The sequence below is a fragment of the Cyanistes caeruleus genome, chromosome 7 (genome assembly GCF_971803275.1).
Source record: "Cyanistes caeruleus chromosome 7, bCyaCae1.hap1.1, whole genome shotgun sequence".
NCBI classification, from domain to species: Eukaryota; Metazoa; Chordata; class Aves; order Passeriformes; family Paridae; genus Cyanistes; species Cyanistes caeruleus.
In genome coordinates, this window is record NC_141707.1 from 20,625,320 (window position 1) to 20,646,095 (window position 20,776).

Below are 20,776 nucleotides of genomic sequence, written 5' to 3' on the forward strand. Positions count from 1 at the left end.
TCAGGTGAAACACTTGTATTATTTTGAGTAAGGGTTCTAAATTTTCTCTCAATGTTCATAACTTTTCTCATACTTTAGAAACAGATTAGTTTTAAAATAGAGCACCAAATACTGTAAGAAGATTGTAGATTTCAGAACCAGAACATGTAAACAGCTGTGAACGATTACAACAATTTTTTAAAAAAATTAATAGTTATCTAAGTTATTAAAAAATTAACACCAACCCTTCCCCCCCCACTTGGCATGTCAAATATAAACAGTTTGCAATCTGAATGTTTAAAGACTGGTGTGTGCATGCAAAATGTGATTTGTTTTTCAAGTGCAGTGTTCAGTACATTTTAGTGATCTCTGCAATTTGAACTGACATTTCTCTTTGAGTATATTTTAACCTGTGCTTAATCTGAGGAACACTTGAAGTAGCATAACTGGAAAATGCCACAGAGGCAAAAAGTGTTCTACTTTTTTCTCATTTAGTTTCTGTTTGACGGCGCACTTTTTGATATGTCCATTTAGTGTGTGCAGATGACTTGTGTATAGCAGGCAAGTGAAATACGAGTTTACAATCCCAAGACTTCAAAACCAGGTTGAGAAACAGGAACTGTATTTGAGGATTGTGAGGTAATGTGGGGCTTTGTTGTTTATCACTGCTTTTTAACTTAGATCCCTGTTTCTTGAAGCCTGGAAGTTTTGTATGTGCTAAGGAATTAAAATGGAAAGGTCCAAGATAAGCTACAAACAAGTACCTGAGCTAGGAGTACATACTTTTCTGTCTTCAGCCAGGTAAGCATAAATACTTGCATGAAACTGTTAAACTTTTTAGTTCCATTCTCTCTCATTCTTTTCATTTCCAGAAAGACTACAGAAGGCATGCTAGTGGCAGTCCTGAACATCTATACCATTACTTCATTTTATCTCAAGGATTGTGGTGGAATCTTGTCCCCCTAGATGTTTAGGAGATGCAGAGTTTCATTCAAGGTGTTTATTAATTTGAGACACGTGCTTTAATGGAAGCATCTGCCACACTTGGATCAGAAGCACACTGTTTCTGACAGTCATCTCTCTATCTTAATATTTTATTTCTTTCTCTCTTCCCTATTATTTATTTAGTCTTAACTTTTATCTCTCTAGAGCCCTGTCTTTTCTCTCTCCCTGTTGTAGAAAGTATAAAGAGGATATTTTTTCAGCCTTTCTGAGCAATTTTTAGTTCTTGCACATAAAAAACGTTGTACAGTGCATTATTGACTTTTGATAGATTCATTTTGATAAAATTTCTGCTGTTACTATCCAGAATTTCACCAAATTCTGGAGCAGTTGTCTCTTCCACTTTAAAGGACCTTTGAACATCAGAATATGACATGAATATGTGACCATATTTGCGAATGTCATGGTTCAAAATTTGGGGTTGCTCTACTGAAAAACAGTGTCATCTGTGAAAAATAAGAATCCATCTCAGGCCAAGCTTGGCTCTCTGAGCATTCAGCTGTATAAAATGGCCATTTATTTGAAAGTTGTGCCCACCTATGGAAAAGGAGATGGCTTTGACTGCTACAAACCTTATGGCTGGAAATCTGTTAAATAAATAAAGCTGCATAGAGGAGCAGGGTAGTACTGGCTAGAAAGACAACCCAAAAACTGTGAGCTACCATCTTAGAGATCTACTGGTGCAGAATGGGACTGTTTCTGAAACTATAAGGCACAATTAGAGGTATGGCAAGAAAAAAATAGATTCAGTACTCTTTATGGAAGTAGAATATTGCTGAAGTGGAGGCTTCTATATTCACACAGAAGAGAATGAAAAATCAAGAAAATACAGAAGGATACCAAAACTCTTAGTGCAGTTTGAAGGAAATTGTACAAGAATCCTAGGCTTCCCTGATAGAATGAAAAAGTTTTAGGAATGTTATGTGGTTATTAAGAAAGAGAAATAAATTACTTTTGTCTATAATTTTGAATTTGTTATATAATAGGGTTTTTTGATTTTCTACTTTTTCATCCTGTCTCTATCTTAGAATCAATTATGTTCAGACTTCCTCATACTCCGTTTGGCCTTACTGGAAAGAAGTTAAATGGCATGGTCAACGCACACATCTGTTACAGAGATTCACTTAGACTGGACTAGAAGCAAATAGAAAAAAACTCTTCTGACTAAACCTCTTTTTAGGACATACATAACGTAATGCACTTTGAAAGAAAAGATGGAGCTACCTAAAAAATGGTGTTTCTTCCAAGAACACTGATGGAGGGGAATGCATACCTTATGAGAGAAAAAAATGCAGCAGCTTTGGCAGCAAAAATGGGGAAAAGAGATTGATAGAAACAAATTGCTAGATGAAATAAAAAATATTTGGCAAAGAAGCAGAGGAACACAGATTCTGAAAGAACCCTCAAACAGCTTACTATCCTTGGAGGCCAATTAAACCTGAATCAGTCAGGAAAGACGGAAAGAGCCCTCTGCAAGCTTAATGAAAATTTATACCAGGCAAAATAAAGCCCTGAGATTATTGTCATATAAGGTGTAGAATGCTAAGAGAAACAAGCTAGCTTGGCTATTAATGATACCAGAGTGGTATTTACATTTAAAACAAAATATATTTGTAAGGCCTTTGAAGGCTTTCTGTGTCCATCTGTATGTTAACAAAAAAATCAGCTCCAGCTGACAAAATATTATATGTAATGAAGCAAATATGCCCCCAGGTTCCAGCTGCCCAAATCACCATTTGAAACTGAGTAAGAAAAAAAATTAGAAAATATCTTCAGAAAATTGCCAGCTAGCCTAGAGATTGTGTCTTTTAAATACTTCTAAACACCTTACTTAGCAACTTGTGAAAACTGGCTGGCTGACATTGCTTAGCAAGATCTGGCTAAAGCATCTTGTTAAATGTCATTGTTGTATGTAGAATATTAGAAGGATGTAATCGCCCACATAGACACAGGTTCAAGTAGGGTCACAGTTACTCAAAAAACAGACTAAGTTATGTCTCTTGCTCTGTGTCCCCATATCTTGGACCTCTGGCAGTCATTTAAAGGTGTGGCAGTTGAAGGCTATTTTACTGGCATACCAGTAGAAGAAGTTTAAGTAGTAAGTTGATGTTTTCATTTTCTCTATAGGTCTCCCTAAAGATTAAAATACAAAAATTAATTGGGGAGACTTGTAACTCAGAGTTAAAGTCAATGCTTCTCAAATTTCCACTCTTCAGACATAATTTTAGCATCTTCAAATGAAGCATGTAACAAACCTCTTGTGACTGCCATCTTAGCTGTCTCGAAAGCCAATGTCATTCTAGGCTGATAGACACTACTGGCTCTCTTCTTTCACAGGGTGCTCGTGTCATAATGAAAAGTTTCAGATGGACTCTCAGTTTAGAAAACTTGAGAGGCAAGATCTAAACCCTGCAAATTACAAAAAGCAAAAGGAACCAAAGAATAATTTATATTTGATCTAGAAATAAACATCCAAGTTATATTCCATATCTCATTGTTTAATGTTTCCCCTTTCTTAAGGGCAGGGGAAAACCTCTGGGTATAGACTCAGTAGAGAAGATTAGTTCTTATCCACAGGTTTTTTTGTTGTTGTTGTTGCTGTTTTCATAGGATTACAGATATTTGCCTTCAGAATTCAGCCGCAAAATCTGGAAACATTTCTGAACCAATTTGTGCATCCTTTAGGGTAATCTATTTTTATTCTTCCTTCTCTATATCTGTCTGTTGAAATATGTCCTATGGATATACAATGCTATAATTGCTTTTCATGTAGTACAGTTTCTGATTCCCTTACAAGTAATGTATAATTAAAAAATATTTTTAAAGATTGAGAATGTAGATATCTATCATTGTATACAAGTAAAAAAAAGTTAGAATTGAAATGTTTTATTTATTATTTATATATTATATGAGTTGCTTTATTTCTCTGTAGTATAAACTGTTATTCCAATCATTTTTACTTTATTGGTTGATAAAGACTCTCAACTACATGAAAGTTCAGATGTAGGCCCAGGTGCACTTTAGCCTCCTGTTAGGATGTGTGATGACTACCAAAACCTTGTTGATCCTAATAAATGAGGCTGTTTCTCAAAATGTCTTAATCCTTAAAGAGAGCACTGAATCAGCTTTCTCCTTTTAACAGCTGGCTTGCCTTATGTAAATACCTCCAATAAGATGCAAGTCAAAGCTATCCCTCATGGATATTTTTACTGCAGCCCCAGGTGCTTCTTTCCATGTGCAAGCATTTGAGAGTCCCCTGGTCCTGTAATGAGGTGTATCAGCTCGTGACTTTGTCGCATGTCCTGTCACAGAACAGACACAATATGCAGACTATGAATTGACTCTTCATATGTGAACAGCTGGAGTGCAAGGTGGGTTTAAATTCATGCTACCATGTTATCCTCATTTCTGTGCAGTCATTGTAGACCTCCTACTGCTGGGAGGTTTCTTTCAGAAGTGCGTTTTACCCTCATCATCTCCCAGATTCACATTTTAGTATCTAAATTATGTCCCTGCATTTGACTTACTGACAGATTCCATTTGAACTGAAACAATTACAATGGCTGGCCACACACAGTACCTGTGAATGTGAAAATACATTTTGAAAAGCAGAAAAGTAAAGCAACCTTCTTGAAGAATTAATGGCAGGAAGAACTTACTTACCCTTCCCCTAATAGGAGGAACCACAGATGGAGTTGAAGAACGAGTACTCATTCTTGATACTGTGTCTGGTTTTGAGTATGACAAGACACATGTGAAATTCTCATAATACTTTTTTGTTTAGTTTAGTGAAATTAAAATAAGGCTTTATTTTGTTTTTATAAAGAAACTGTACGGTTTTTTCCATGACTTTGTTCTTGTGATGACCAGTACTAAAGCTGTATCTGCTTTTTGTACATTTACCAAAGCAGCAATTTTCCTACAGAACTAGAATAAGACCATTTATATCCATACATATATGAAAAGTATGGATAGAGTATATATATAAAACTTGGGTGGCAAGGAATCATTTTGTTCCTGAGATATAAATTTGAAAGGGAAATTCTTAAGGCCTGTTTATCATTTATGTTCTCATTAGAATTAAAATACCAAGTGATTGCAGAATATTCAGATCCAGAAGAGATTGTTATTTTTATCTTATTCACCCCTCCAGAATTCCCATGCTTGAATTCAAAGGAAGAAGATCCCATTTTGGGGCTTATTTATTTGTTTATTTTACTCTGCAATCTAAACAGTTCACCTTTCCTTTTAGGCCTCATCACAGAGTTACATGAAGACCGTGACACGAAATTCCTCTGGAAAAACGAAGATGCAGAGGAAGACAGTGAGTTATTTAGCAAGGGGAAGCAAGGGTTAAGGCCTGTCATGCAGAACAGCTGGAATATGTTAGTTTTACAGGAAGTCAGCCTGGAGAGGGAGTGTGAACTGCCAGCAGGTGGCTGGGAATGGCTGGATTACACAGTGGTGGGACTGGAAAAGAGCTCTGCCTCTTACTGAGATGACTCGGCCAATTTCAGCCTGTTTTTCTTTGTTTCAGGGGACTTTTTTAAAGCTTATAACAGTAAATTTAGCATTTCTTTTAAATATGATAGATTCTGGATCTAACCCTGCTTGTTTTGACAGTTTTTGTTTGCTCTGCCTCTTAAAGCTTTACCTTTCTCAGATGAGGAAGAGCTTTTCTTTCTCAGATGAGGAAGAAAGAGCTGGGTGATTGCTAGACAGGCTTCAAAGGATGAGACACTGATGTGTCCCTTGGAGAAACTGCCTCCAAGTCAAGCAGACACTGTTTTGTTAAGAGAAGCTGCAGCAGACAAGTGTGGGAAGAAGAGTCTGATGGGGTTTCTCTCCCTTCTGCAGCAAGGAAAGTTATGCTGACAGAGACAGCTGCTCTTACCACAGTGACGCTTTGCTGTGGTTTGCAGTGCTGGTCGATGTCCTCCAGGAGTCCTAGTCATAAAATGGGCTTTGCTGTGGGTGGCACTGTACAAACACAAGAAGCTGGCCCTGCTCCAAAGACCTTGCAGTGCAGGTGTAACCAGGAAGCAGAAGACCCAATGGAAGTGCAGGTCTGGGAGCATAGCACAGCAGTTAACTGTCACAGTGGTTAAAAAAAAAACAAAACAAACACAATTTGAAGGAAAGATTTGAAGATAACATGATCCTGCACAATTATTTCTGAAAATCTCCTCCCTAGCATGAAAAGCAGTGTAGCTAAGATATGTATGTTATTATTTGACCATCCAACAGGATGGCATTTGGCAGAATTTGAAGAAACCAAGATGGTAGGAGCTTGGAGAAGGCTTATCTATATGGATGGTTGGGAAAAACTTTACCTCATGCAGTAAGCAGCAAGACTGTAATTATTGTATATAGCTGTTAGAAGAGGACCTATAGAGAAGTCTAAGTTGAAGATACTTGAATTACATGCTTGTGGAATCAGCAGGATGGCCATATCAGCACAGGAGGCCTTGTGCAAGGTTAACTTGGAGAGAGAGAAGGGTGAGGACAGTAACAGCTCTGTTTCAGCCACAATGATATTCAGTTAGTGATCCAGAGAGAGCTGTCAGAGAAAGGCTGGGAATGTGTGTACTGAAAGACACAGGTATTAGGGAAGTGAAGTAGTTTGTGTTGGCATGTGCACACTAGAGGGATTTATTTTTGAAGTTGAAAGAGGTAATATCTGGGGCTGGGGGAAACGCTAACCAAAGACAGAGTCCCAAAGAAATGGTAGTGTAGGTGTAAGATGAGAGACTTCAGATGCAGAGGAGCACAAGGAAACAAAATGCTTGACAGAAAGCTGGCAAACTGGAGGGCATAATCACAGGAATTTATCTGTATAGTCCCTGCAAAGGCAGACAGATATTAGAAATAAAAGAAAATGTTAAATTCCAGTCAAGAAAGTCCAGCCCATCAAGAAGAGTGTTGCTGATTGTTGACGTCAACTCAGATGGTGTACCTCAGAAAAAATTCAGACAGAAGAGATGGAACCAAGTTTAGAAAGTACATACAATCATCATACAAAAGTGCATATATTGAGGGGTGGTGGTGGTTAGGAAAATGTTCTACAGAGAACATAAGAAGGCTTTTTACAGACAGAATATCTTAACATTTGAAGGAACAAAATGCAGCCAGAAATCCAATTCCCTCATTAATGAAATACTAATCACTAAAGTAGTCTTCTGAATATTGTTACATGGGCATTCCTTGTTTGTAAATTTTGTCATGCCTTTGTTACTTTTCCAGAGTAGTATGTAAAACATTCAGATTTTTGCCAAGACTCAGCACTTATTAATCTTGGTGTTTTGCTAATAATAAATCCACTTTTTGCCAGCTTATATTATTATAAGTGGACAAAAGCTATTACTTCTGAGAATTTACAGAGGTGTTAAATAGAAAATATTGTTGAGAATTAATAGTTGTTTTCATTTCAACTAGCCACAATTTTTATTCCAAGATATGTTTAATTGAAACAATAGCACTGTACTCCAATGAACTGTACTAATCCAGTAGAGGAATTGGCTGTCTAATATTTTAAGAAAACATTCCATACACATTGCTTTCTAAGGGAAAAAACCCAGTGACCTATTACAAAATAATTTTGGCAAATACAAAATGATAAACTGCTTGGCACTTCTGATCAGGCAAACTACTGCTTTAAACTCATGTATGGATAATGAAGTGGCACTCTGCATAGGAGCTTTCATGACAGTAAGATAATAAATACTGACATGGATAAATTGTCATGAGTTGAACAAAAAAATCCCTGTCAAATTATCATTTTGATGAGGATGGTGCGTTTGATTGTAATGAAAACAAATGTGCTGGTGGCTCCTTGCAGCAGTAATTTTGCTGTCCAAGATGACAGAGTTAGTTCTGAGAAACTTTTTAATTGTTTTATCCACATAATGGCATACTGAACACTTTTATGTCACTGGGCAAGGAAATAATCTTGACAACAAAAGCTAGATTTCATACCAGAGGTACCACTTCTATATTTACTTCTTTATTTGTGGCAGCACAAATGAAAATAGTTGTATAGCATGATGACTGGCACAGTGTGATCCACATTGTCCATGTCTTTGAGCTGGATAGGACTAGTACAGAGAGTATGTACAGATACATGACTTGTGTTTAATACAAAAATGTTTGCAGGACCCCTAATAGTGTAGCTATCGAAAATATTTTCCTTGAACTGCTCAGAGTGTCTGCAAACAATAAATGGTTTCACTATAGCTCACCAGGATTGCCCCCAGTGTCTTAGCATGTGCTTGTTCCATTCGGCACTGACACCTGTCTCCATGACCACTACACATGCAGTTGTAGTACCAGAGCTTCATTCCCAAATTATCAGCCTTCCAGAGTTACTCACGTGGGGATAAAAGTGACTGGATGATGGTACTACATCAACATTTTGTGTGTTGTTTGAAACAGAAGTATATCTGCTTGAACATTTGTTCAACAGTGTAATTAGACCTGGTTGAATCTTTACTTGGGGGTTGCACTGGGCATCCCTAAGCTCAGTGCATGAAACATGAAAGCAGATCACGTCTGTCTTGGGTTTTTGTGAGCAGCACTACATCAAATAAAGAGCAGTGGCTTGGAGAGTGTAGCCTATTGATCATACACCTGAACTAAATCTGTCAAGTTTTTATCAAAGTTATTAATTTGAAACTTACTGGTGGTCATGCAGTTCTTAAAAATTATAAGAATCAAATTACCCTAGTTTCAAAAACTAATGTTAAAAATTAAGGTAGCTAAGTGGCATGGTTTATTTTATACACTGTATACTATTTGGAAAACACAAGAATATATTTTGGATTATATATATAGAGAAAAATTTACTCTTTGATACCTTATTTCACTGAATATTTCACATAATTTTCTCAAAACTACAGATGACTATATTTATTTGTTTGTATATTTATATTTAATTTAGAAAAATATGTTTTGCTTATGCTATACCTTTGTTTGGTTTTAGTAATATCAGAAGACGAAGAGACTGACCAATTTATTTGTTGCTTAGCACATTAGATTGCTACTGAAACTTTTCAACACTGAACATTTCACTGATTCCCTTTTCTCTGCCATCTGTCTGATCTGGCCTCTTTCCAAATAATGCTGCTTTCCCAGTGGATGTGGTTGTCCTGGTACAAGAGTTTTCAGTCAGGGTAAGGAAAACTCACATTATGTTCAGTTGTTTCTTTGATAGTGCTTATAAATATTGAAAGCCCATATACACTTACAGTCTGTAGATTCTAAGATGCCCACTAAAAATACCTGTTTGTCATGAACTCTGACTTGTGCTCTGTTTTATTGAAAAGATGACACTGTGTGTTAAAAATATTTGGTTTTCTGACGTTATGTTCTGTGTAAGTTTGTTTATTTTGACAATTAATTTATTACCGTACCTGAAGAATGGATGTTTTGAAGTTTGGTTGTCTGGTTAAAAAAATATCAAGTTCCAGACTATACCCAGCATTTTAGAAATGTTAATTCAGCATTTTGGAAATAGTTATCTTATCTTAGAAGTTCAACATGAAATGTCTTAGGAAAAATAGTGTATTTTAGAAGTTGAGCACTTAAGCATGTGACATTTAATGGACTATAAAGTTGGGCACAAAATCACAAATCTCTTCCTGAACAATATCTTAAGAAGTCTAGATTTTTAAAAATTATATATTGTGGCTGTATATTGCTTTAGGTATTGCATCATATCCAAGGACATCAACAGGGAAATTACAACCCACAGATCTAAGAAAATGCAATGCATCATTAAAAATGCATTTGAGAAAGCACTGTATTTTTATGTGCAGAGAAGGCAGAGAGGTCTCATTTCACCTTCTTCCTTTATGATAGAATCACTTTCATGTTAGTAATTAAATAGTGTGTTTTATCATGAGCAATTGTAATAAAAACCTACAAGATACTGACAACTTCTTTTAGGAGGAGCATATTACATTATATTCTGAACCATGTGGATCATCTTTGAACAGTGTTAGAATTTCCTGTTGAACAATTAACTCTGGGTATCCCAGAATATATTTCACAAGCTTCACTTTTTCTTTAAGAGAGCGAAATATCTTAGGTTACCTGTAGTCCTGGTTTCAAGAGGGGTTTTTCATCCATTCAACTGAAAGAGTGAACCTTTGGCTTTCAGGATCTATTGCTGTGTCAGAGTCACTTCCAGCTCTTGACTAGGATCTTGAAACAGCTGTCTTCTCAGGCAGTGAGCTCGAGGGTTAGCAATGAACCCTGTGCGTACTGGGACAAGACCTTGGGAGTTCAGTCCATGGTTTGAGAATACATGTGGAGGGTAGCTGAAAGGTGTCAGTATTATTTAAGTTTCCCCTAGGCCATAAATTGAAGACTTGCATTTCATTTATATAAAGGCCCTTTTTCAGTGCCCTAGCAGTATGAATGTTGCATTCCCTTAGCCTGTTCTGAAATGTGAGTGTGGGAGTAAGGAATGTAAGCAAATCTTCATCTTTTGACCTGTGCTGATACACTGAAATAATAACTGGTACCTGGCAAAAGGAGAGTCAGGAGTGGCTGAAATCAAGGTACCCAAGGATAGCAATTTCACTCCAAAGGCAGATAAAATTGATAAAACAGACATGTTAAAAAGCTTCCTACTGAGTTTCTACCTTGATAATTCAAAAAGTGTCTCAGGAGAAATAGAAAACATTCATTTCCTGGGTTTCATCTGGCATTTCAGGAAGTTTACTTTCTACCTCATTGTAGGTTTCTATAACAGGAAAGCTCTTTCTCATCTTTTGCGGGCAACCAAGTTCAGCACATACAGCAATTGTTTCTTAGTTTATTTATAAGTTTATAATTTTTCTGGTGTTGCTATGAGTTTTTATTACACTGCTTGAAAGATTTCATTTTCCCCACAGTGACCAGCATTCAACATAACTGTCTGGAATTGTATCTGGATTCCATTTTGTGCAGTTATGATATTGGTTTACCATATATTCTTTACTATGCAGTCACTCAGCATCTAACTCATAGTGCAGGGTGTAGCTTTACAGCCAGATGATAGTTATTACTCTGGTAAGGTATTTGAAAAAAAATACTTTAGCTTGCATGAAAATGCACATATTCTCATGTAAATTCCTGACGAGGAAACTGGCAGATTAACAAGTATGAAAACAAGGAGTTTGCTCTCTTCACCAAGGTTTGCCCAAACACTGGGAAGCAGCTGAATTACTGGATAGTATTAATACCTCATTTTTACTGTGAAACAGATATATGCTGCCAGATCTTTTTCTTGGGGGGGAAAAAAAGAACACAAACTGACGACACACTGAGCTTTTCCACACCCCAAACTTAGCGTGTTATGTATGCTAACTATAGAGTGTGGTTGTTTTCAAACTTCAGCCAGCAAATTTGCCATCAATTCTTGTGAGATAAGAATCAGCCCTTGTATTTAATGAAAGATTCTCTGTCATTTAATTATATGAATGTTGTCAGAAAACAGTGTTTCTGACCAGAACATAGAAATAGGGTTGTGATGTTAAATATATTGTTTTGTTGCAAGTAGTGGTTTTTGAATTAACGCTGATTGACCCTGAGCCCTGTTTTTCTAGACTTGGTTGCTAAAAATAGACTTATGTATGGAATTTGTTTAAAAATGTTTTGGCTTTGGAATTTTTTTAAGAGATAGAGGTGTTTGGAGAGGGCAAAGTCTGGATCATAGTACTTGTAACAAATGAAAACTGTTTACTAATGCTTGTTGCTTTTGTAGACTTTTAATTTCCACATTAATCTGAGAACTGATTAGTCTGTAGCATTGGATTTATCTTTTTGTTCTGTTGTTCCTGGCAGTGTTTAAACCATCATCACTCCAAATGCCAGTTGGAAGGAGGACAATTACTGCCAGTGATTGCCATCTTACTGCCTCTGCAAACCTAGGTGATTATGCTTGCTCTATGAGGAGTCTATGTGTTAGCCTTTGCATTAGGGTGTTCTTCTAGTAGAGATATGCTGCATGGCAGCTCTAGTAATAGCCCCAAAACTGTTGTCTGAATGTCTTGTCACCCTGTTCTTTTTCTTCCCATGCCAACATCACTGCTGTTGGAGCTCTCTAGAGCTGGAGCAGTGTCCACAGTGTCTCTGTCTCCCGTGTTTGTTGTTGCCCCTCCACGGCAGAGCTGTTAATCAGTTCGAGGCGCCTCCACAAAGCTGGCATATGTCCTAAAATCTGGCCATACAACTGAACCCATGCTAGATAATGTGCCTTTCCATATGAATAGCCCCTTCAAAGCCAGTAGGACCACTCAGAGAGGCTAAAGCTTGGCATGTCGGTCAGCAATTTTAGTATGCCTTCCTCTTTTGGAAACGGCTGTGTGGATTTGTATTTTCAAATGCTGTGAAAGGGAAGCCCCTCCCACATCTAGAGCCATCCACAAAAATACTCTGGATAGCAAAGACAGCAGAACATGTCAGTCATGCTATCCTTGCACTACTCAGACATCTGTGAAAATTTCATGCTTCTGTGAGCAGATTCTCTAAAGGGCTGAATTTGGCTGCATGTCTTTGAGCGCATGCTTCCATTTTCCCTGCTGTGCCTGTCTGTTGTATGTTTTTAGTTGTCCTTGGTATTTGGGGAAAAAAATAAAAAGCACATATTAAATAAAATGTATAAATAACAGGAGATGGCAGGCTTAAAAAGCAAGAAAAACAGACTAGCTGTAAACCTGGAAATACTGTTCCCAACTCCTAGTGTGTGCAGGAAATGCAGCACATATGGCACTTGGAATCACCTGGAGCTAGGCCTCTCTGTTGCACCTTGGCATAGGAGAGCAAGAACAAAGCAGAGATGCAGATTGTAAGCCTTAGTGGCCTGGTGTCTGGTAAGGATCAGCTTAAGCATGTTCTTGTACTTGACTTCCAGTTCACAAATATGAGATGTTAAAAATAGAATCATTACTGAATGATCCCTTTTGTACTTAAGCATGTATATCAGTGCATTTTTGTTGATTAGAAACTCTCAATATCATTATTTCTAGCGTGTAGGAAATACATATGAATATAATTGTACCCTTTCTTATAGAAAAGTTGAATTTTATTATAATGACACTTCATTTATGATGCTCCTTGCAAAAGCTGTTTCTGATATTATGCTTTTAAGTGAGCTTCTCAGTGTTCCTTACAATCATTAATGAATCAGACGTTAGATAAAGACAGTGTAGGTATGGCAGCATATCATTATACAGGCGAGTAGAGTGAAGCATGAGGATGTAAATATTTACTACATCTTGCAAAATGTTGAGGAAAAGATAGCTCTAAGGGTAGGATGATGTTTTTTACTGTTCATAGTATACTCATCATAAAAAGAACTCTTACAAAATCCAAACCTTTCCTAACTTTTGCTCAACGTTGGCAAATGATTTTGTCTGGGAAGGAATAAAAGAAAATTAAAAGAAAAAAAACCCTCAGAACATCTGATATTGAATATTTGTTCTGTTGTTTTTGGTTTTTTAAAAATAGTTTTCCTAAGAAGGTTTCTTTTTTGTTCGTTTGTTTGTGGTTTTTTTGTTTTGTTTTCTTTGATTTATTTTTGGTTGGTTTGGGTTTTGGGTTATTTCTTTGGTATTTTTTGGCATTTTTCATTTATTTGGAAAAATAAGATGGATAAAAATCTTCAGAATGATAGAAAATACTTGCAAATTGATGCCAATCCATAGGATTTTATTCATACAAGAGATTCTCTTTAAACTCCCCAAAGCTGCTACTTCTGCCTCTCTTTCTGCTCTAGAAATTTATTTCCTGCATTCAGTTTACCACAGATGCCACTAAGTATGTGCCCTGTTTTATTAATGCACATGCATCTCTGCTCAGTTTGCGTGTATAAAATTAAAGGTTTCTCTGTATTTCATGTGTTTCTAGAACAAAGCAGATATTCATTAGCATGCATCAAGCACTGAAAAGCAAAATAATTTTTACTCTTTTTTTTTTTTTTTTACAGGGGCATCTTCACTATCACAGGCTCATATTGTACAATTACATGATTAACTGGGATCTTAAGTTTAGAAATAGAGAAGTGCCAAGATTTCAAACTTATGAGCATAATTATATGTATTTTTAGAAACTGAAATGAGCTTATGCAGAGATTTTCAAAATAGACCTAGAAGAAGGAACAGAAAATGTCCAGCAAAGTGTATGCATTCAGAAGTTCTAAGAACACTTTTTATATTTAAAAGACAACAATTACTTGGAACCCTAGAAAAGGCGGCAGCTGCTACCCAGTGGAACTTTTCTTATGCACTAATAAAATTTCTGACATGTTGGTGCATATTGGTATAATATATTTAAGCTGTATACACAATTAAATATAATTTTATGTCTTGTATTTTTAAAAAAGTAGTGGGCTTAGGAACATAGTGTAGTCTATGATGCATTAATTGTCAGAAAAACAATGTGAATGTTCACTTGAGACAAGGAAAGCAGGAATATTCTGGTTGTAATTAGCAGTTTTTGGGGAGAAGGACTCTACTTTTCAAATTGGATTTTTTTGCAGTAGCTCAAATTTGAGTAATGAAAATTATCCCATTATTGTATTGTGGCTGCTTGAAAAAAGTGGCTTTAGTACAGTGGAATCGGTTTCAAAGTTACCTGGAAAGAACATTTAACTATAAGCAAGTGAATCAAGCTGTCTCTCCCTGTGCAGACTGATTTTTAACAGCCACAGGTTCTGAGCTCTGCACAGAATGCTTCAGACCAAAAGCTCTACAGCTGTTTTAGTCCTTTTTCTCATCAGCTTATATGTGCTATGACCATGTAAGGTTTTTGGATCAAAGCTGAATTGCATTTGACTGCCCTGAAGCAGAGAGCAGAAGAGCTTGTATCTTGAAATTAAACACAGTTGGATTTTCAATTAAGGTGTTGCAGAGAAGACTTAAATTCTGGAGTCTGACCCTAACTGTTGTAGTCACACTTTTGTGTCTGCACTGACTTTGTGACCTCGTGCCAAGTAATCCTCTTTTCAAGATAAAGTCACTACCCTGTCAGGTTTGCATTCTATAGCATTCACCTTTTTTGCTTTTTGTATTTATTACAATTAGATTTACTACTGGGCGTTGCCTGAATTAGGAAAATGAGTTTTGATGGCTTAATGGAATAACAAATGGAAGAAGTTTAATGCAAGAAGTGAAGAGCAACTGTTTTATTGAAATTTCCCACCTAATATCCCAGGGATGGGGATGGGAGGGTGGGCAGATACAATTCTGAGAGATGGCACTCTGAAGGGGGCAAATAGGGGACAAATGTGTGATTTCAAATACCCTCAAATTCCTGATTGAGTGCTCTAGTTTTTATATGATAGAAGATACAAGAAGTTGCCAACAGTAGTGTTCTTTTAGAAACAGGATTTACAGAAGTAAAAAAGTTTCAGCTAGCCTAAACTGTTTTTGAAGTGGGCAGCTACTTTTTGGTTGTCTCAATCTGCATTTTTTAGCACTTCTATTTCTTGGGTAAAAAACCCCAGAAACATCTTTAAATGTTAGTGACACATGAATGAATGAAGCCACTGATAGTTACCGAAGGCACTTGAGCTGAAGCAGCCAAAATGAAACATTTTATCGGTGAAAGAGGATAGTAGCAGATTTGATACCTCAAACTCTTTTCTGTTCCCTAAAGCTTTTCACACCAGCTGCTCAGCTGGAGAAAACAGCACTTGGGAGTCAGAGAGCAAAAGTGTTCAGTGAAGAAGTTTATTCACGAGGGAAGAGTTTCATTGGTGTTGGAAGGAAAACACAGAAAAGTAATCACAGCCCACTAGATTACAACAGGTTAGTAAATACAAATGCTGTAACATTCCCATAAAGCTCTTTCTGTAGAGGCAACTGTTATGTGCAATGTATTGTGTTATCTTATTATGATCACATTTTTCTAAGTTATATGCCTTTTATCATTTTTAGTGTGCTTTACTTACAAAAGTCTTTGAAGTAAGTGAATAATAACATTGAGACATCAAAGTTTCAGGAAAATGTGGAAAAGAGGTGTTAAAATTTAGATGAATCAGTTGTTATTAAGGTGTTTTGGGATCTGCTGGTTTGGCTTCTAATGTGCATTCAGAACACCATCTTGTGGCCTAAGTTTCCAGTAATGTGTTGCAGTTGTGAACCATTTTCATACCTCTCACAACAGTGCTGAGAATTGAGATACCTCTAACTCCCTTGAACATTGTGGCAAAACTCTCAGTGAGCTTTACAGAAGGGAGAGGAAGAGTCATTAGTGGCTTTTGTGAAGTGCAATAAGGTACTGACGAAATGATCTGTATTGATCTGTTCATTACACACGGAGCAATCCCTCAACAGAGAGAATATGAATGAAGTATTTATTTGACATCAAGGTGCTAAATTTTAGGTGGCACATTGTAAGTAAGAAACTGGCCTTTTGCTAGGTCATTGACATACTACCTTTTGTTTCTTTCAGCTTGTCTTTTTAAATTTTCTGATGTTTCTTTCTATTCATGCAAAATTGTCAAATGGTAAACACTTCCCTATTGGGAAGATATGTTTATGTCAGTAGTAAAAGTGTTGGCATGAAAGGCTAATCTAATGTGGACAAGCATTTCTGAACTATTCTAAAATATCTCTTTTCTGACTATTCACAGCTATGGGCTAGCAGATAAATTATAATCATTCATAGACAGCAACTTAGTTCTTTTGCAGAGAAGTTGAGGTGAGAGGGTTTTATTTTGCCATATGCTCTCACTATCTTTGAAGCATTTTATTTTAAGTGTCTTGTTTGAGAGTTCCATAAGGTGGAGAAAACCAGAATTGTTCCTCAAAGAAAAGGATAGTGCAGTTTTCAAGTATTGACCTACTTGTCAAATTTCTTGTGACTATTTCTATATAAGATGATATACAAGCACAAATGAAGGAGGTGAGGTAAAAGTGTGTGTGCCAGCACACTTACATCTACCTGTACCAGACTCTGTCATGCATTAATAATTTGGCTTTAACTTCTTGTAAGAAATAGATCCAGGTTTTTGTGTTCTTACACTTTACTCATAGGACTGTTAGATTGACTGGGAGGCCAGTCAAGCTAAGAGATAGATAGATAGATAGATAGATAGATAGATAGATAGATAGATAGATAATGTTTTTATATATGATGAGAAATGCAGTGCTAAATTTTGCTTTAACTGAAACATGAAAATAAATATTTTTGATTTATTTATATTTTCTTTTAGCAACACAATATTTATTTGATTTTCTCATTATGGTTAGTTCTGACGTGGCACTTGAGGCACTCCTATACTATCCCTGTCTTCTTATTCTAGTGAGAAAAACATTTGTTTTAGCAAGGCTACTTTCAATGCTTGATCATATGAGAATTGACTGAACAGCCTACATCCTATTTCTATTCCTTTTATTCTGTAGATTTTTGCCTATGCAACTTGCAGTAATTCCTATGAAGCTGTCACAATTTGTTCTATCAAAAGTACTTACAGATCCTGTTGTTCAGGGATCGTTGAAATGATAGATTGCTATGGTCTCTCTTGTTAATGTGTGCTTAGGGAGTCCTTCATTTACACAATAGACTTATTCAATTTTTGGTGAGATGTGATTATTAGTCTTGCACAGAAGACACGTGCTCGATCTAGATATGGCTTGCTTATTTTTTAAAGTGATTGTATTAAAATAGACTATCCCTCCCCAAAACTTTTGCTTTTAACCTTATAAACTAATTGCCTTTACCTTGCCATTTGAAGGACTGACAGTTTCATGTACTGGACTATTAATAGCAGCTGGCAAGTTGTCCAGCTGCAACAGGCAAATTGAAGCATGACTGATGGCTCAGGGTGCTGTAAATGGTGGAAATTTCACTGAGAAATGTATTCCTGTCTCCATCGGCTCAGCTATGCAGCAGAAGCATGATTAGAATAGTCTGTTGTGGACTTGTGTATGAGAAGATTTTAATATTTGAAGGTATCAGCTAGCTTGGACAACCGTAGACTAATTGATTCTATCTATAGCATTTTTATTCATCCCTTTTTAATGAGAATGGGGTTGACTTTTAAAACTTTTTCTTACTCAAATGTTCCTTTGATGTTAATACTTTAGTTATAATACCATTTCTTGGTAAGTCATCTGTGCTGTGACTGAGTAGTGGTGGGTTGAGGATCTAAAACGGAGGCAGGAAAATACAGCAAACAATTCTCAGTATAATCCTGTCAGTGTTTTTTGCTGTCTCTTTTCCTCTAATGGGACTGTCATGGCAGTAGGCTGTGCCCACTTGTGTAGTAGCTCATAAGGCTGAGCCCTCTGCTTGAGTCAGGAGCCTCATAGACTATGAGCATGTGGGAGAACATGAAGTGAGGAATGAAAGGAGATTCTGGGAGCTTTTTTCATAAGATCAACAGCTGTATCAGCTCTGCTGGCTGCACCTTGTGCAGTATCTGTTATTTAAGCTTTTGTAGTCTCAGTTGTACCTTTAGTTTCAACTGGGCGTGTAAAACCACATACCTTAGAGAAAGACACTAAATAAATGGATTGTATCATTCAATTTCAGGGGATTTATCTACCCTTTCTTGTAATTTTTACTTACATGAATAATTTTTGTTTACATGTTCTTAATTTGAATGGGATTACTTGCATTAGTGATAATATGAGTAGCAGGTACGGGATTAGTTCCTGTATTTGTCAGTGGTGTCAAAAGCAATAGAATATACAGTAATTTGGTTACATTTTCAATTATAATCTGAAATTAAAGAGCTTTATTTTGGAGCTGTTGCTCTGAATAGCAAGTATTGATATTTGTAATTGAATTCTGAGACAGAATTTTCCATACATTTGTAATGCAGAAAGCTTTCTCATCATGTGAGATTCACTTGGCAGATGAATGGTCACCTCTTAGTAACAATATTAAATCCTGCATTTCAGGAGTCAAAAGGACTGGAAGCCACTTCTAGGGTAAAATATTTAATCTATTTCATATCTCAAAATTCTATAGTGTGAAATTACTAGGTTGAGAAACATTTTGATAAATATTTGAGTACGTGCTGTGATTAATTTGTATTAGAATTATACTTTGAACTAGAGTAATTCATGTTGGTAGGACACCTGATGAGGCAGACCTTGATCCTGAAAAAGGCTCCAGGCAAACCTCCAATGAAAACTTAGATGCTTTGAGTGATTTTCAGGACTCAGAGGTAAAATTTGATATAGTGTGAATGAGTGGCAGGATGAAAATAAATCATGCTGCAGCTAGCCTGTTTTTCACAGCTGCAGGTTTGGGGGTTTTCCCCTCCCCTCCCCTCCCCTCCCCTCCCCTCCCCTCCCCTCCCCTCCCCTCCCCTCCCCTCCCCTCCCCTCCCCTCCCCTCCCCTCCCCTCCCCTCCCCTCCCCTCCCCTCCCCTCCCCTCCCCTCCCCTCCCCTCCCCTCCCCTCCCCTCCCCTCCCCTCCCCTTTTTCAACTTTGTACTTGCACAGCTTGATTTTTAAAGATTTATTTAAATTTGGTTCATGTGCAGCTTTTAGCCTTTATGTAATTAAACAGCAAATGTTAGGAAATTAATAATTTTGGCAAATATTCTTTTCTCAGTGTCCAAGATTTTTATTGCTTTTTAAATAAAACTTTCTTTCACATGGAATAAATATCTTCTCAGTAAAAAAAAAAAAGTGGGCAAAGAAAAAGCTTGCAGCAGTTTGAATAACACATAGATGTAGATCATACCAGTCATTGTGGGTGCAAGTCACTTTGTGTGCATGGACATACAGTGACCCTGGCTCCAATCACAGCTTATTTGACAAAGAAGCAGCAGTAGACACTGAATGTAATACTGTTGTTTGCTCACAGTAAGTGATACTGCAGGAACTACCTCTCTGAAACACATGATGTAAAAAGTTTTTTCTTTAAAATATTCTGACCATTTTGGAATCTGAAATATCTTCTCCTTGGCCAGTTTTCTTACCGGCCTGAGAAGGTGACTCAGGACTCTGCCAGCTTCTTGATCACTGGTAGAGTTTGGACCACAGCAGTTGGCTGCCAATATATGTGTGAGAAAAAATACTTCCATTATTTTTTTCCCTTGAAATTACATAAAGGATAATCACATCTTGGTCTTGAATAAAGACTTCATGTTCTGATTTACAGTAGGTATTTCTAATGATCAGGTTTATGTTTTGTAAACTGCTGGGTTTACTTTAAAAGCAAATATAACAAACAGTGAAAACCTGCTGTCATCAATTGTACTAAAGATTGTAGCTATGTGAGAATTGGCTTAATGTCAGGAATGAAAAATGGGTACATAAATACCCAGGTTTGGAGAACCTGCCTTTAGAGTTACATGAGGAGTTACGTGAAAAGGAGGAAAAAAGGGACATATTTTTTAGATGACCAAAGAGTAACATCAGATTTTAGTCCTGTTGAGAAGAACACAAGATTAAGATACAGATTAAGGTATTGGGAATGTAAAAACTCACCTGTTTTTCTTAGTTATATCAGATGGTCTATAAGAATATGTTACTTTTTCAGACAAAGCTTCTTTCTCTTGTTGCTTGAGACACCCTGGCTACTACTTAAGACACAGAAAAACTGCAGAAGAAAAGGGAAATGATATATGAAATATTACAGAAACAGTTTGATATTCTTGTAAAAATAGGGGTTTCTGCTGAATGAACAATAGGCAGTCTGGTAGAGTTAGATAATTGTCTTAGCATCATTAATAGCTTGAGTTAGAAGAGAGGATTTAGGAAATTGAAGTTGATATGTCCAAATACTGAAATGAAGAAAAAGATTTGCATATTTTTGATCATAGACTCATTCATTATTCAAGTCGCGT

The 20,776-nt window shown here is 36.6% G+C and overlaps 1 protein-coding gene across 10 annotated transcripts in view; it reads left to right on the forward strand.

The window, feature by feature from the left end:
• Positions 1–20,776, forward strand: part of LOC111932070 (uncharacterized) — a 76,386-nt gene that overhangs the window by 1,490 nt on the left and 54,120 nt on the right. For 2 of the 10 annotated variants that reach the window (XM_086897831.1, XM_086897834.1), the window contains exons 3-9: positions 678–780; positions 3,592–3,667; positions 5,234–5,305; positions 9,112–9,149; positions 11,809–11,895; positions 13,952–14,143; positions 15,622–15,773. In XM_086897831.1, the coding sequence (XP_086753957.1) occupies positions 710–780; positions 3,592–3,667; positions 5,234–5,305; positions 9,112–9,149; positions 11,809–11,815 (264 nt within the window). In that variant the 5' untranslated portion in view covers positions 678–709 and the 3' untranslated portion in view covers positions 11,816–11,895; positions 13,952–14,143; positions 15,622–15,773. Of the gene's footprint in view, positions 1–660; positions 781–3,591; positions 3,668–4,123; positions 4,353–5,233; positions 5,306–8,959; positions 9,150–11,808; positions 11,896–12,706; positions 12,837–13,951; positions 14,995–15,621; positions 15,774–20,776 lie in introns of all 10 variants that reach the window. The other 8 variants (XM_086897828.1, XM_086897829.1, XM_086897833.1 and 5 more) reach the window with 7 other exon arrangements.